The following is a 17114-nucleotide window of genomic DNA, read 5'->3' as shown; positions in this document are numbered from 1 at the left end:
TGTGTGGGTGTCTCTGTGGGTGTCTCTGTGTGGGTCCGGGTGTCTCTGTGGGTCCGGGTGTCTCTGTGGGTCTGGGTGTCTCTGTAGCTCTCTGTGGGTCTCTGTGTGGGTATCTTTGTGTGGGTATCTCTGTGTGGGTCTGGGTGTCTCTGTGGGTGTCTCTGTGTGGGTGTCTCTGTGGGTATCTCTGTGTGGGTGTCTCTGTGGGTCTCCATAGGTCTGTTGGTTACACTTCACGTAGCCTCAAGGTGCACATGGCCTGGCAGAAGCAACGTGGTGACGTCACCGCCACCTAGTGGCCAATGGCGATTGTTGTTGTTAGTTTGTAGTTAGCAATAGTGGTACGGCAGTTATTATTCTGTTGGTTAACTTTGATTCACAGCAGTAGTCTTACGGCAGGTTATTATTTAGTGAGTTAGTTGATATTTAGCAGTAAGTTTTACGGCGGTAAAATTTTGTTTGTGAGTTTTATAGTTAGCAGCAGTTTTATGCCAGTTAGTATTTTGTTAGTTTATAGTTAGCAGCAGTTTTATGGCAGTAAGATTTTGTTAGTTTATAGTTAGCAGCAGTTTATGGCAGTTAGTATTTTGTTAGTTCATAGCAGCAGTTTTACAGCAGTTAGTATTTTGATAGTTCATAGTTAGCAGCAGGTTTACGGCAGTTAGTATTTTATTAGTTTATAGTTAGCAGCAGTTTTACGGCAGTTAGTATTTTGTTAGTTTATAGTTAGCAGCAGTTTTACTGCAGTTTGCATTTTGTTAGTTTATAGTTAGCAGAAGTTTTATGTCAGTTAGTATTTTGTTAGTTTATAGTTAGCAGAAGTTTTTCGGCAGTTAGTATTTTGTTCGTTTATAGTTAGCGGCAGTTTTACGTCAGTTAGTATTTTGTTAGTTTATAGTTAGCAGAAGTTTTACGGCAGTTAGTATTTTGTCGGCGAGTCCACAGTTGGTGGCAGTTTCACGGCGGTGCCTCCGATCATTTGATGATTATTTCCCGAGAATCGCGGGCCACCGCGGAAGGCCCTCCCGGCTCACCGCGAGGCCATCGACAGCATCTTGACGGCCACGAGCGTTTTGGTTTTGTGGTCGAGGCACTGCAGCACCAGGCCCTGGCCTCCCTTGCCGATCTTCTTCTGCACCTCGTAGCGGTACTGGAGCTGTTCCTTGCGGACCTAGGGAGGCGGAGGAGGAGGAGGCGGAGGCCGGTGGTCAGAGCCGTCGCGAACGGAGCGCCTGACGCTCGGTGGTGGCGGCGACGGCGGCAGTCGGGGATTCCACGACCGCCATTCTCCACCACGAAGGTTTGTTTTTGCTCGGGTATCGGATCGCGGAAACGTTTAAATGTTGCGTTAAACTTGCCGAACGCTGCTTGACTTGAAGCTTTCGTGACTGCAGGAATTCACATTCTTGGGTCCGTCAGTAAAGCCACCACGTGGATAGGCTCAAAGGAAATAATCAAAGATAACGGAAAACTCCGACGTTTCCATCGCAACGCAAGCGGTCGTCTTCCCGTTACTTTTATTATTGTCTTTGAACCTATCTACGCGACTTTACCGACGGACCCAAGAAGGCCGAATGATGTTAAAACTTGGGGGGGGTTGTTCGCCTTTTTGCGTTTATCCATCTAACACTGGGTAGTGAGACGCTGGTAGTGAGACACTGGTAGTGAGACACTGGTAGTGAGACACTGGTAGTGAGACACTGGTGGTGAGATACTGGTAGTGAGACACTGGTGGTGAGACACTGCGTAGTGAGACACTGTGTAATGAGACACTATGTAATGAGACACTGGTGGTGAGACACTGGGTAGTGAGACACTGTGTAATGAGACACTGGTGGTGAGACACTGGGTAGTGAGACACTGGTGGTGAGACACTGGGTAGTGAGACACTGGGTAGTGAGACACTGGAAGTGAGACACTGGTGGTGAGACACTGGTAGTGAGACGCTGCTAGTGAGACACTGGTGGTGAGACACTGGGTAGTGAGACACTGTGTAATGAGACACTGGTGGTGAGACACTGGGTAGTGAGACACTGGTGGTGAGACACTGGGTAGTGAGACACTGGGCAGTGAGACACAGGTGGTGAGACACAGGTGGTGAGACACTGGATAGTGAGACACTGGGTAGTGAGACACTGGTGGTGAGACACTGGGTAGTGAGACACTGGGTAGTGAGACACTGGTAGTGAGACACTGGTAGTGAGACACAGGTAGTGAGACACTGGGTAGTGAGACACAGGGTAGCGAGACACAGGGTAGTGAGACACTGGGTAGTGAGACACTGGTGGTGAGACACTGGTGGTGAGACACTGGTAATGAGACACTGGGTAGTGAGACACTGGGTAGTGAGACACTGTGTGGTGAGACACTGGGTAGTGAGACACTGGTGGTGAGACACTGCTGGCGAGACAGGTAGTGAGACACTGGGTAGTGAGACACTGGGTAGTGAGACACTGTGTAATGAGACACTGGTGGTGAGACACTGGGTAGTGAGACACTGGGTAGTGAGACACAGGTGGTGAGACACAGGTGGTGAGACACTGGGTAGTGAGACACTGGGTAGTGAGACACTGGTGGTGAGACACTGGGTAGTGAGACACCGCCAGTGAGACACAGGTAGTGAGACACTGGGTAGTGAGACACTGGGTAGTGAGACACTGGTAGTGAGACACAGGTAGTGAGACACTGGGTAGTGAGACAGAGGGTAGTGAGACACTGGTAGTGAGACACTGGTGGTGAGACACTGGTGGTGAGACACTGGTAATGAGACACTGGGTAGTGAGACACTGGCTAGTGAGACACTGTGTGGTGAGACACTGGGTAGTGAGACACTGGTGGTGAGACACTGCTGGCGAGACACAGGTAGTGAGACACTGGTAGTGAGACACTGGGTAGTGAGACACTGAGTAGTGAGACACTGGGTAGTGAGACTGGTGGTGAGACATTGGTAGTGAGACACTGGGTGGTGTGATACTGGTAGTGAGACACTGGGTAGTGAGACACTGGGTAGTGAGACACTAGTAGTGAGACACTGGGTAGTGAGACACTGGGTGGTGAGACACAGGTAGTGTGACACTTGTAGTGAGACACTGCTAGTGAGACACTGGTAGTGAGACACTGGGTAGTGAGACACTGGTAGTGAGACACTGGTAGTGAGACAATGGGTAGTGAGACACTGGTAGTGAGACACTGGTAGTGAGACATTGCTAGTGAGACACTGGTACTGAGACACTGGTGGTGATACACTGCTAGTGAGACACTGGGTAGTGAGACACTGGTAGTGAGACATTGCTAGTGAGACACTGGGTAGTGAGACACTGGTAGTGAGACACTGGGTAGTGAGATACTGGTAGTGAGACACTGGGTAGTGAGACACTGGTAGTGAGACAATGGGTAGTGAGACACTGGGTAGTGAGACACTGCTAGTGAGACACTGGGTAGTGAGACACTGGTAGTGAGACATTGCTAGTGAGACACTGGGTAGTGAGACACTGGTAGTGAGACATTGCTAGTGAGACACTGGGTAGTGAGACACTGGTAGTGAGACACTGGGTAGTGAGATACTGGTAGTGAGACACTGGGTAGTGAGACACTGGTAGTGAGACAATGGGTAGTGAGACACTGGGTAGTGAGACACTGCTAGTGAGACACGGGTGGTGAGACACTGGTAGTGGGACAGGTTGTGAGACACTGGTAGTGAGACACTGGTGGTGAGACACTGCTAGTGAGACACTGGGTAGTGAGACACTGGTAGTGAGACATTGCTAGTGAGACACTGGGTAGTGAGACACTGGTAGTGAGACACTGGGTAGTGAGATACTGGTAGTGAGACACTGGGTAGTGAGACACTGGTAGTGAGACAATGGGTGGTGAGACACTGGTAGTGGGACAGGTTGTGAGACACTGGTAGTGAGACACTGGTGGTGAGACACTGGTGGTGAGACACTGGGTAGTGAGACACTGGTGGTGAGACACTCGGTAGTGAGACACTGTTAGTGAGACACTGGTAGTGAGACACTGGTAGTGAGACACTGGTGGTAAGACACTGCTAGTGAGACACTGGGTAGTGAGACACTGGTAGTGAGACACTGGTGGTGAGACACTGCTAGTGAGACACTGGGTAGTGAGACACTGGGTAGTCAGACACTGCTAGTGAGACACTAGGTAGTGAGACACTGGGTAGTGAGACACTGCTAGTGAGACACAGGTAGTGAGACACTGGGTAGTGAGACACTGGGTAGTGAGACACTGGGTAGTGAGACACAGGTAGTGAGACACTGCTAGTGAGACACTGGGTAGTGAGACACTGGGTAGTGAGACACTGGGTAGTGAGACACTGGGTAGTGAGACACAGGTTGTGAGACTAGGGCCTAAAGAAGGACGCTCTCTCTGGTGCAGACCAATTAGTGTCAAAGGCAATGCCACTTATTACCAGAGCCTGTTTTTGTTTGCATGTTCACCACAAGGTTGTGTTTTTATTTACAGAAATGGTACAGCCTATTGTTACGCTGTTAAAGACCCCACCACTTGAACTGCCTATGTAGCTCTTCTATCTCAAAAGCGACCTGGCCATCGCAAACCGTAGCTCAACGAAGTGGCCTCATCATTACCACCGTGTGGCAATGATGAGGCCCGTGGGTTCTAAATGTGCGGTGACGTCGTCTCTAAATGTCTCTAAGGAAAAACGACGGAGGGAGGACCCCGGCGGAAAGAAATCCACGCCACCCACGAGGAGAGAGATCGAGACGTAAACTCCGCATACGCAACAGCTAACAACAGCGGCATCAGCGGGTGTCAGGGCCGGTATCGAACCCACGACCTCCTGCACACCGGGCGAGGGAGCTAACATCTTCTGGCCACCGCGGCCGACGTCCTCGTCGTCGTGAGTGGATTGGCCAAAGTTCGCGACAAAACGGTGCGAAATAACTTTAACGCGATGTGTGGCGGCGCCATAGATGGAGCAAGGGGCATCAAAGGGGACCTCCCCAGGTCGATCTGGACCAGTTGAAGACCGAAAGCCTAAGACCAGCAGCTAGACAGGAAGGCCCAAGCCCAGCTAGATAGGAGACCCCCCTAGCCCCCGCTGCCCTTAGCAGGGCCGGGGGACTTTGTGCGGCTCGGCCGTGAGACTCTGGGAACCCCTGGTCCCCTGACGTCCTCGTGAGGGCCGCGTCCAGTGGGTCAGTGGTCGGAACTCGGAACCGTGGCTAGGGCCGAGTTAGAACGGCCTCCCCCCTAGGCACCCATAGCCGGAGGACCCTGAGTGTAGCCCTGTGTTACAGGGCACGTTAGCCCGGAGGCAGTACCCTCACTAGACAGTGGTGTAGGAGGACCCTGAGTGTAGCCCTGTGTTACAGGGCACGTTAGCCCAGAGGCAGTACCCTCCCTAGACAGTGGTGTAGGAGGACCCTGAGTGTAGTTCTGTGTTATAGGGCACGTTAGCCCGGAGGCAGTACCTCCCTAGAGAGTGGTGTAGGAGGACCCTGAGTGTATCCCTGTGTTATAGGGCACGTTAGCCTGGAGGCAGTACCCTCCCTAGACAGTGGTGTAGGAGGACCCTGAGTGTAGTTCTGTGTTATAGGGCACGTTAGCCCGGAGGCAGTACCCTCCCTAGACAGTGGTGTAGGAGGACCCTGAGTGTAGCCCTGTGTTATACGGCACGTTAGCCCAGAGGCAGTACCCTCCCTAGACAGTGGTGTAGGAGTACCCTGAGTGTAGTTCTGTGTTACAGGGCACGTTAGCCCGGAGGCAGTACCCTCCCTAGACAGTGGTGTAGGAGGACCCTGAGTGTAGCCCTGTGTTATAGGGCACGTTAGCCCGGAGGCAGTACCCTCCCTAGACAGTGGTGTAGGAGGACCCTGAGTGTAGTTCTGTGTTATAGGGCACGTTAGCCCAGAGGCAGTACCCTCCCTAGACAGTGGTGTAGGAGGACCCTGAGTGTAGCCCTGTGTTAGGGCACGTTAACCCTAGGTGTAGAGGACAGTAACCCTGAGTGTACTGGGACTGTACTGCCGAGCGAGGTGGTTTAATGAACAGTGTTGCCTCCAAGAACCGACTCCGACGTCTCCTGAATCCACAACACTACACGTGCACAGAGACCCAGATCCCGAGAGACCCACAGAGACCCACAGACACCCAGACCAATCAAGGCTCACACAGATCATTAGAGACCCACAGAGACCCCCAGAAACCCGTAACACAAAACCTTAACCGACTGTCTGTGTCTGGTGGTGGTGGCAGGTTTAACCATTGCACATTTATACTCGTGCCTTCTAACCCAACAAAAAGCTCTGTGGGTGTCTAATGGTGTCTCTTTGGGTGCCTGAGTGGGTCTCAATGGGAGTGGGTCTCTGTGGGTGTCTCTGTGGGTGTCTCTTTGGGTCTCTGTGGATCTCTGTGGGTGTCTCTGTGGGTGTCTCTGTGGCTGTCTCTTTGGGTCTCTGTGGGTCTCTATGGGTTTCTCTGTGGGTGTCTCTTTGGGTCTCTGTGGGTGTCTCTATGGGTGTCTATGGGTGTCTCTGTGGGTGTCTCTGTGGGTTTCTCTTTGGGTTTCTGTGGGTCTCTATCGATGTCTCTGTGGGTGTCTCTTTGGGTCTCTGTGGGTCTTTGTGGGTCTCTATGGGTGTCTCAATGGGAGTGGGTCTCTGTGGGTGTCTCTGTGGGTGTCTATGGGTGTCTCTGTGGGTCTCTGTGGGTGTCTCTGGGTGTCTCTGTGGGTGTCTCTGGGTGTCTCTGTGGGTCTCTGTGGGTGTCTCTGTGGGTGTCTCTGTGGGTCTCTGGGTATCTCAATGGGAGTGGCTCTCTGTGGGTGTCTCTGTGGGTGTCTCTGTGGGTGTCTCTTTGGGTCTCTGTGGGTTTCTATGGGTCTCTATTGGTGTCTCTGTGGGTGTCTCTGTGGGTCTCTATGGGTGTCTCTGTGGGTGTCTCTGTGGGTGTCTCTGTGGGTGTCTCTTTGGGTGTCTCTTTGGGTCTCTGTGGGTCTCTGTGGGTCTCTGTGGGTCTCTGTGGGTGTCTCTTTGGGTCTCTGTGGGTCTCTGTGGGTGTCTCAATGAGAGTGGGTCGCTGTGGGTGTCTCTGTGGGTGTCTCTGTCGGTCTCTATGGGTGTCTCTGTGGGTCTCTATGGGTGTCTCAATGGGAGTGGGTCTCTGTGGGTGTCTCTGTGGGTGTCTCTGTGGGTATCTCTGTGGGTGTCTCTGTGTCTCTGTGAGCCTCACAGGGATGTAGTTGTTGTTATCGTCGTCGTAGCCGTCGTTGTTGTTGCCGCCCCGGGGTTTGCCGACCTTGTCCAAAGTGAAGAACCAAATTTGTTTCATGGCCGCCAGCTCCAGCTTTTGGCGATGACTCAGCTGAGGTCCAAAGAGTTCCAGGATCGCTAAACACGTGACAACAACAACAGCTTAAACTTTGAACTATCTCTGTTTTGTTTACATGCCAGGTAAGGCCCCCATGAAACATGACCATCATGACATCCCTCATGCAACATGGCCACAATGAAGTCCCCCTTGCAAAATGGTCACAATGAAGTCCCCCATGCAACATGGCCACCATGACAACCCCCATGCAACATGGCCATCATGACATCCCTCATGCAACATGGCCGCAATGAAGTCCCCCTTGCAAAATGGCCACAATGAAGTCCCCCATGTAACATGGCCACCATGACGACCCCCATGTAACATGGCCGCTGTGATATCCCCCATGCAACATGGTCATCATGACATCCCTTATGCAACATTACTGCAATGATGTCCCCCTTGCAAAATGGCCACAATGAAGTCCCCCATGCAACATGGCCATCATGACATCCCTCATGCAACATGGCCGCAATGAAGTCCCCCTTGCAAAATGGCCGCAATGAAGTCCACCATGCAACATGGCCACTCTAACGACCCCCATGCATCATGGCCACCGTGAAATCCCCCACGTAACATGGCCATAGTGATGTCCCCCATGCAAAATGGCTGCCGTGACATCCCCCATGCAACGTGGCCATCGTGAAGACCCCTATGCAACATGGCCACCGTGAAGTCCCCCATGCAAAATGGCGGTAGTGACTTCCCCCCCATTCACCGTGGCCACGTTCCGCTCACTGCTGTTCTCACCTCGAGGCGATTTACAGCGGATAGGTCCGGTGCCGGCTGCGGACAGCGCGCTCCACGTGTTGCCACAGACTCCCTCCCTCCTTCTCGCTGCAGCTTGGCTCGTCTACACGCACACACACACACAAAAACAATATTGCAGTAGGCTCCTCTACACACACAGACTTCACGTGAACAGTAGGCGTTAGTGCCGGGGTCGAACCCACGACCTCCTGTATACAAAGTGAGGTTGTTAACATCTCCTAGCCACCGTGGTGCCACAGAGTAGTGTACGGGCATCACAAACACACTCACTACATCTGGCGGAGGATCGTTCCCAGGTTCGGATCGCGAGTGCGAGTTGCAAGTCGATGTCAAACAAATACATATTTCATGGAAGCTCGTTCGTAAGTGTGGGTGGTGTTCGTAAGTGAGGGTGGTGTTGGTAAGTGATGGTGGTGTTGGTAAGTGAGGGTGGTGTTGGTAAGTGATGGTGGTGTTGGTAAGTGAGGGTGGTGTTGGTAAGTGTGGGTGGTGTTGGTAAGTGTGGGTGGTGTTGGTAAGTGAGGGTGGTGTTGGTAAGTGTGGGTGGTGTTGGTAAGTGCTGGTGATGTTGGTAAGTGAGGGTGGTGTTGGTAAGTGTGGGTGGTGTTGGTAAGTGAGGGTGGTGTTGGTAAGTGTGGGTGGTGTTGGTAAGTACTGGTGGTGTTGGTAAGTGAGGGTGGTGTTGGTAAGTGTGGGTGGTGTTGGTAAGTATTGGCGGTGTTGGTAAGTGTGTGTGGTGTTGGTAAGTGCGGGTGGTGTTGATAAGTGTGGGTGGTGTTGGTAAGTGTGGGTGGTGTTGGTAAGTGTGTGTGGTGTTGGTAAGTGAGGGTGGTGTTGGTAAGTGTGGGTGTTGTTGGTAAGTGAGGGTGGTGTTGGTAAGTGAGGGTGGTGTTGGTAAGTGTGGGTGGTGTTGGTAAGTGAGGGTGGTGTTGGTAAGTGAGGGTGGTGTTGGTAAGTGAGGGTGGTGTTGGTAAGTGAGGGTGGTGTTGGTAAGTGTGGGTGGTGTTGGTAAGTGTGGGTGGTGTTGGTAAGTGTGGGTGGTGTTGGTAAGTGTGGGTGGTGATCGTAAGTGAGGGTGGTGTTGGTAAGTGTGGGTGGTGTTGGTAAGTGAGGGTGGTGTTGGTAAGTGTGGGTGGTGGTCGTAAGTGAGGGTGGTGTTGGTAAGTGTGGGTGGTGTTGGTAAGTGAGGGTGGTGTTGGTAAGTGAGGGTGGTGTTGGTAAGTGTGGGTGGTGTTGGTGAGGGTGGTGTTGGTAAGTGCGGGTGGTGTCGGTATGTGAGGGTGGTGTTGGTAAGTGTGGGTGGTGTTGGTAAGTGCTGGTGATGTTGGTAAGTAAGGGTGGTGTTGGTAAGTGTGGGTGGTGTTGGTAAGTGAGGGTGGTGTTGGTAAGTGTGGGTGGTGTTGGTAAGTACTGGTGGTGTTGGTAAGTGAGGGTGGTGTTGGTAAGTGTGGGTGGTGTTGGTAAGTATTGGCGGTGTTGGTAAGTGTGTGTGGTGTTGGTAAGTGCGGGTGGTGTTGGTAAGTGTGGGTGGTGTTGGTAAGTGTGGGTGGTGTTGGTAAGTGTGTGTGGTGTTGGTAAGTGAGGGTGGTGTTGGTAAGTGTGGGTGTTGTTGGTAAGTGAGGGTGGTGTTGGTAAGTGAGGGTGGTGTTGGTAAGTGTGGGTGGTGTTGGTAAGTGTGGGTGGTGTTGGTAAGTGTGGGTGGTGTTGGTAAGTGTGGGTGGTGATCGTAAGTGAGGGTGGTGTTGGTAAGTGTGAGTGGTGTTGGTAAGTGAGGGTGGTGTTGGTGAGTGTGGGTGGTGGTCGTAAGTGAGGGTGGTGTTGGTAAGTGTGGGTGGTGTTGGTAAGTGTGAGTGCTGTTGGTAAGTGTGAGTGCTGTTGGTAAGTGTGGGTGGTGTTGGTAAGTGAGGGTGGTGATCGTAAGTGTGGGTGGTGTTGGTAAGTGAGGGTGGTGTTGGTAAGTGAGGGTGGTGTTGGTAAGTGTGGGTGGTGTTGGTAAGTGTGGGTGGTGTTGGTAAGTCAGGGTGGTGTTGGTAAGTGAGGGTGGTGTTGGTAAGTGTGGGTGGTGTTGGTGAGGGTGGTGTTGGTAAGTGCGGGTGGTGTCGGTATGTGAGGGTGGTGTTGGTAAGTCGAGTGTAGGGGCCCATGCGTTACCTGCATGGTGTTGATGCTCAGAGTGGCTTCGCTCACGCAGCAGTCCCCAAGGTCTCTGTGTGGGTGGGGGGGTGGAGATGATGTAGAGAGTCACAACACGAACTCACATCCTCACCACTGTCCCACATTCCCCCCACCAGGAACCCACCATTCTCACAACGAACCCCCATCCTCACCAGGAACTCCCAATACAGACTCACATCCTCACCACGAACTCACATGGACTCACATCCTCACCACGGAACCAACCTCACCACGAACCCACAACACGAACCCACACACCACGAACCAACAACACTCACCACGAACCCACAACACTCACCACGAACCCACAACACGGACCCACACACTCACCACGATCCCACAACACTCACCACGAACCCACAACACGGATCCACACACTCACCACGAACCCACAACACGGACCCACACACTCACCACGATCCCACAACACTCACCACGAACCCACAACACGGACCCACAACACTCACCACGAACCCACAACACTCACCACGAACCCACAACACGGACCCACACACTCACCACGAACCCACAACACGGACCCACAACACTCACTACGAACCCACAACACGGACCCACACACTCACCACGAACCCAAAACACTCACCACGAACCCACAACACGGACCCACAACACTCACCACGAACCCACAACACACACCACGAACCCACAACACGGACCCACACACACACCACGAACCCACAACACGGACCCACACACTCACCACGAACCCACAACACTCACCACGAACCCACAACACGGACCCACAACACTCACCACGAACCCACACACTCAGCACGAACCCACAACACTCACCACGAACCCACAACACGGACCCACACACTCACCACGAACCCACAACACTCACCACGAACCCACAACACGGACCCACACACTCACCACGAACCCAAAACACTCACCACGAACCCACAACAGGGACCCACACTCTCACCACGAACCCACAACACTCACCACGAACCCACAACACGGACCCACACACTCACCACAGACCCACAACACTCACCACGGACCCACAACACTCACACGAACGAACAACACGGACCCACAACACTCACCACGAACCCACAACACGGACCTACACACTCACCAAGAACCCACAACACGGACCCACAACACTCACCACGAACCCACAACACGGACCCACACACTCACCACGGACCCACAACACTCACCACGGACCCACAACACTCACCACGAACCCACAACACGGACCCACAACACTCACCACGAACCCACATCACGGACCCACACACTCACCACGGACCCAGAACACTCACCACGAACCCACAACACTCACCACGAACCCACAACACGAACCCACGACACTCACCACGGACCCACAACACTCACCACGAACCAACAACACTCACCACGCACCCACAACACTCACCACGAACCCACAACACGGACCCACAACACTCACCACGAACCCACAACACGGACCCACACACTCACCACGGACCCACAACACTCACCACGGACCCACAACACTCACCACGAACCCACAACACGGACCCACAACACTCACCACGAACCCACAACACGGACCCACACACTCACCACGGACCCACAACACTCACCACGAACCCACAACACTCACCACGAACCCACAACACGAACCCACAACACTCACCACGGACCCACAACACGGACCCACAACACTCACCACGAACCAACAACACTCACCACGCACCCACAACACTCACCACGAACCCACAACACGGACCCACAACACTCACCACGAACCCACAACACTCACCACGAACCCACAACACGGACCCACACACACACCACGAACCCACAACACGGACCCACAACACTCACCACGAACCCACAACACGGACCCACAACACTCACCACGAACCCACACACTCAGCACGAACCCACAACACTCACCACGAACCCACAACACGGACCCACACACTCACCACGAACCCACAACACTCACCACGCACCCACAACACTCACCACGAACCCACAACACGGACCCACACACTCACCACGAACCCACAACACTCACCACGAACCCACAACAGGGACCCACACACTCACCACGAACCCACAACACTCACCACGAACCCACAACACGGACCCACACACTCACCACGGACCCACAACACTCACCACCAACCCACAACACTCACCACGAACCCACAACACGAACCCACAACACTCACCACGGACCCACAACACGGACCCACAACACTCACCACGAACCAACAACACTCACCACGCACCCACAACACTCACCACGAACCCACAACACTCACCACGAACCCACAACACGAACCCACAACACTCACCACGGACCCACAACACGGACCCACACACTCACCACGAACCCACAACACTCACCACGCACCCACAACACTCACCACGAACCCACAACACGGACCCACACGCTCACCACGAACCCACAACACTCACCACGAACCCACAACAGGGACCCACACACTAACCACGAACCTACAACACTCACCACGAACCCACAGCACGGACCCAGACACTCACCACGAACCCACAACACTCACCACGAACCCACAACACTCACCACGAACCCACAACACGGACCTACACACTCACCAAGAACCCACAACACGGACCCACACACTCACCACGAACCCACAACACTCACCACGAACCCACAACACGGACCTACACACTCACCAAGAACCCACAACACGGATCCACACACTCACCACGAACCCACAACACTCACTACGAACCCACAACACGGACCCACAACACTCACCACGAACCCACAACACGGACCCACACGCTCACCACTAAACCCACAAAACTCACCTCGTCAAAAGTTTCTCTAGGATGGCTTCAACAGAAGTTGTTTGAAAAACGACGATGATGAAGCTGAGTCAGCTGACGTTTAAGAACCTGCCGACTCCTTCACGCCAGTCTCGTACCGAGGGAGCTCGTGATGATTGCAGCGTCACCGGTGATGTCAGAGTCCGAGTGACGTGACCACGCCCCCTTCAGCCACACCCCTCCGAGTGACGTGGCAATGCGAGACCACGCCCCCGGAAGCCGCCTTCCGCCCCGAGTCTAAGGGCGCCCCCCCCCCACCTCCACCCCCAACTTCTACTTCCGCTTCCGGTCGTGGCGAATTGCGGCGATGGCGGGAAAAATCTGAACCCTGACTGGGCCTCCTCGTGGTCGACTCAGCCTGAAGATGCCGACACGGGGCTCTGTGTGAGGTGAGTCTGTGGGTCTCTGTGTGTGTCTGTGTGTGGTGAGTTTGTGTGGTGAGTTTGTGTGGTGAGTCTGTGGGTCTCTGTGTGGTGAGTCTGTGGGTCTCTGTGTGGTGAGTCTGTGGGTCTCTGTGTGAGGTGAGTCTGTGGATGTCTGTGTGAGGTGAGTCTGTGGGTCTCTGTGTGGTGAGTCTGTGGGTCTCTGTGTGGTGAGTCTGTGGGTCTCTGTGTGGTGAGTCTGTGGGTCTCTGTGTAAGGTGAGTCTGTGGGTCTCTGTGTGAAGTGAGTCTGTGGGTGTCTGTGTGAGGTGAGTTTGTGGGTGTCTGTGTGGTGAGTTTGTATTTATCTGTGAGGTGAGTCTGTGCGTCTTTGTGTGAGGTGAGTGTAGGTGTCTGTGTGTGGTGAGTCTGTGGGTCTCTGTGTGTGTCTGTGTGAGGTGAGTGTGTGTGTCTGTGTGAGGTGAGGGTGTGTGTCTGTGTGAGGTGAGTCTGTGGGTCTCTGTGTCGTTAGTCTGTGTGAGGTGAGTCTGGGTCTCTGTGTGAGGTGAGTTTGTGGGTCTCTCTGTGTGGTGAGTTTGTGGGTCTCTCTGTGTGGTGAGTCTGTGGGTCTCTGTGTGAGGTGAGTCTGTGGGTGTCTGTGTGAGCTGAGTCTGTTGGTGTCTGTGTGAGGTGAGTTTGTGGGTCTCTGTGTGTGGTGAGTCTGTGGGTCTCTGTGTGTGTCTGGGTGAGGTGAGTCTGTGGGTGTCTGTGAGGTCAGTCTGTGGGTGTCTGTGTGAGGTGAGTTTGTGGGTCTCTGTGTCGTGAGTCTGTGTGAGGTGAGTCTGTGGGTCTCTGTGTGAGGTGAGTCTGTGGGTGTCTGTGTGAGGTGAGTCTGTGGGTGTCTGTGTGAGGTGAGTTTGTGGGTCTCTGTGTGTAATGAGTCTGTGGGTCTCTGTGTGTGTCTGTGTGAGGTGAGTTTGTGGGTGTCTGTGAGGTGAGTCTGTGGGTTTCTGTGTGAGGTGAGTTTGTGGGTTTCTGTGTAAGGTGAGTCTGTGGGTCTCTGTGTGAGGTGAGTCTGTTCGTGTCTGTGTGAGGTGAGTTTGTGGGTCTCTGTGTGGTGAGTCTGTGTGAGGTGAGTCTGTGGGTGTCTGTGTGAGGGGAGTCTGTGCGTCTCTGTGTGAGGTGAGTCTGTGGGTCTCTGTGTGGTGAGTCTGTGTGAGGTGAGTCTGTGGGTGTCTGTGTGAGGTGAGTGTGTGTGTCTGTGTAAGGTGAGTTTGTGGGTATCTGTGAGGTGAGTTTGTGGGTCTCTGTGTGTGTCTGTGTGAGGTGAGTCTGTTGTTCTCTATGTGGTAAGTCTGTGGGTCTGTGTGCGTGTGAGGTGAGTTTGTGGGTATCTGTGAGGTGAGTCTGTCGGTTTCTGTGTGAGGTGAGTTTGTCGGTTTCTGTGTAAGGTAAGTCTGTGGGTCTCTGTGTGAGGTGAGTCTGTGGGTGTCTGTGTGAGGTGAGTTTGTGGGTGTCTGTGTGGTGAGTTTGTGGGTATCTGTGAGGTGAGTCTGTGCGTCTTTGTGTGAGGTGAGTGTAGGTGTCTGTGTGGTGAGTCTGGGTCTCTGTGTGTGTCTGTGTGAGGTGAGTGTGTGTGTCTGTGTGAGGTGAGGGTGTGTGTCTGTGAGGTGAGTCTGTGGGTCTCTGTGTCGTTAGTCTGTGTGAGGTGAGTCTGTGGGTGTCTGTGTGAGGTGAGGGTGTGTGTCTGTGTGAGGTGAGTCTGGGTCTCTGTGTGAGGTGAGTTTGAGGGCCTCTCTGTGTGGTGAGTTTGTGGGTCTCTGTGTGTGGTGAGTCTGTGGGTCTCTGTGTGTGTCTGGGTGAGGTGAGTCTGTGGGTGTCTGTGAGGTGAGTCTGTGGGTGTCTGTGTGAGGTGAGTTTGTGGGTCTCTGTGTCGTGAGTCTGTGTGAGGTGAGTCTGTGGGTCTCTGTGTGAGGTGAGTCTGTGGGTGTCTGTGTGAGGTGAGTCTGTGGGTGTCTGTGTGAGGTGAGTTTGTGGGTCTCTGTGTGTGGTGAGTCTGTGGGTCTCTGTGTGTGTCTGTGTGAGGTGAGTTTGTGGGTGTCTGTGAGGTGAGTCTGTGGGTTTCTGTGTGAGGTGAGTCTGTGGGTCTCTGTGTGAGGTGAGTCTGTGGGTGTCTGTGTGAGGTGAGTTTGTGGGTCTCTGTGTGGTGAGTCTGTGTGAGGTGAGTCTGTGGGTGTCTGTGTGAGGGGAGTCTGTGCGTCTCTGTGTGAGGTGAGTCTGTGGGTCTCTGTGTGGTGAGTCTGTGTGAGGTGAGTCTGTGGGTGTCTGTGTGAGGTGAGTGTGTGTGTATGTGTAAGGTGAGTTTGTGGGTATTTGTGAGGTGAGTTTGTTGGTCTCTGTGTGTGTCTGTGTGAGGTGAGTCTGTTGTTCTCTATGTGGTAAGTCTGTGGGTCTGTGTGCATGTGAGGTGAGTTTGTGGGTATCTGTGAGGTGAGTCTGTCGGTTTCTGTGTGAGGTGAGTTTGTCGGTTTCTGTGTAAGGTGAGTCTGTGAGCCTCTGTGTGAGGTGAGTCTGTGGGTGTCTGTGTGAGGTGAGTTTGTGGGTGTCTGTGTGGTGAGTTTGTGGGTATCTGTGAGGTGAGTCTGTGCATCTTTGTGTGAGGTGAGTGTAGGTGTCTGTGTGTGGTGAGTCTGGGTCTCTGTGTGTGTCTGTGTGAGGTGAGTGTGTGTGTCTGTGTGAGGTGAGGGTGTGTGTCTGTGTGAGGTGAGTCTGGGTCTCTGTGTGAGGTGAGTTTGTGGGTCTCTCTGTGTGGTGAGTCTGTGGGTTTCTGTGTGTGTCTGTGTGAGGTGAGTGTGTGTGTCTGTGTGAGGTGAGTCTGGGTCTCTGTGTGACTGAGTTTGTGGGTTTCTGTGTAAGGTGAGTCTGTGGGTCTCTGTGTGAGGTGAGTGTGGGTGTCTGTGTGAGGTGAGTTTGTGGGTCTCTGTGTCGTGAGTCTGTGTGAGGTGAGTCTGTGGGTCTCTGTGTGAGGTGAGTCTGTGGGTGTCTGTGTGAGGTGAGTTTGTGGGTCTCTGTGTGGTGAGTCTGTGTGAGGTGAGTCTGTGGGTGTCTGCGTGACGTGAGTTTGTGAGTCTCTGTGTGTGTCTGTGTGAGGTAAGTCTGTGGGTCTCTGTGTGGTGAGTCTGTGTGAGGTGAGTCTGTGGGTGTCTGTGTGAGTTGAGTGTGGGTGTATGTGTAAGGTGAGTTTGTGGGTATCTGTGAGGTGAGTTTGTGGGTCTCTGTGTGTGTCTGTGTGAGGTGAGTCTGTTGTTCTCTATGTGGTAAGTATGTGGGTCTGTGTGCATGTGAGGTGAGTTTGTGGGTCTCTGTGTGTGTCTGTGTGAGGTGAGTCTGTTGTTCTCTATGTGGTAAGTATGTGGGTCTGTGTGCATGTGAGGTGAGTTTGTGGGTATCTGTGAGGTGAGTCTGTCGGTTTCTGTGTGAGGTGAGTTTGTGGGTTTCTGTGTAAGGTGAGTCTGTGGGTCTCTGTGTGAGGTGAGTCTGTGGGTGTCTGTGTGAGGTGAGTTTGTGGGTGTCTGTGTGAAGGGAGTCTGTGTCTCTCTGTGTGAGGTGAGTG

General features: G+C 53.4%; 1 protein-coding gene across 1 annotated transcript; it reads right to left on the bottom strand.

Annotated features, from left to right (window-relative positions):
- Positions 1-812: 812 nt before the first annotated feature.
- Positions 813-13214, bottom strand: LOC142907175 (dual specificity tyrosine-phosphorylation-regulated kinase 2-like). The gene is made up of 5 exons (XM_076056426.1): positions 13123-13214; positions 10276-10330; positions 8104-8206; positions 7216-7373; positions 813-1171 (listed from the first exon to the last, which is right to left on the bottom strand). Exons 2-5 carry the CDS (start codon positions 10279-10281, stop codon positions 1031-1033), a joined length of 408 nt encoding a protein of 135 aa, XP_075912541.1. The 5' UTR covers positions 10282-10330; positions 13123-13214; the 3' UTR covers positions 813-1030.
- Positions 13215-17114: the final 3900 nt, after the last annotated feature.

This window comes from Petromyzon marinus, chromosome 75 (assembly GCF_048934315.1).
Source record: "Petromyzon marinus isolate PM22_M1 ecotype Great Lakes invasive population chromosome 75, UKy_Petmar_22M1.pri1.0, whole genome shotgun sequence".
Lineage (NCBI taxonomy): Eukaryota > Metazoa > Chordata > Hyperoartia > Petromyzontiformes > Petromyzontidae > Petromyzon > Petromyzon marinus.
Note: the sequence above shows the minus strand (reverse complement) of the source record. Positions and strands in the feature narration are given on the sequence as shown.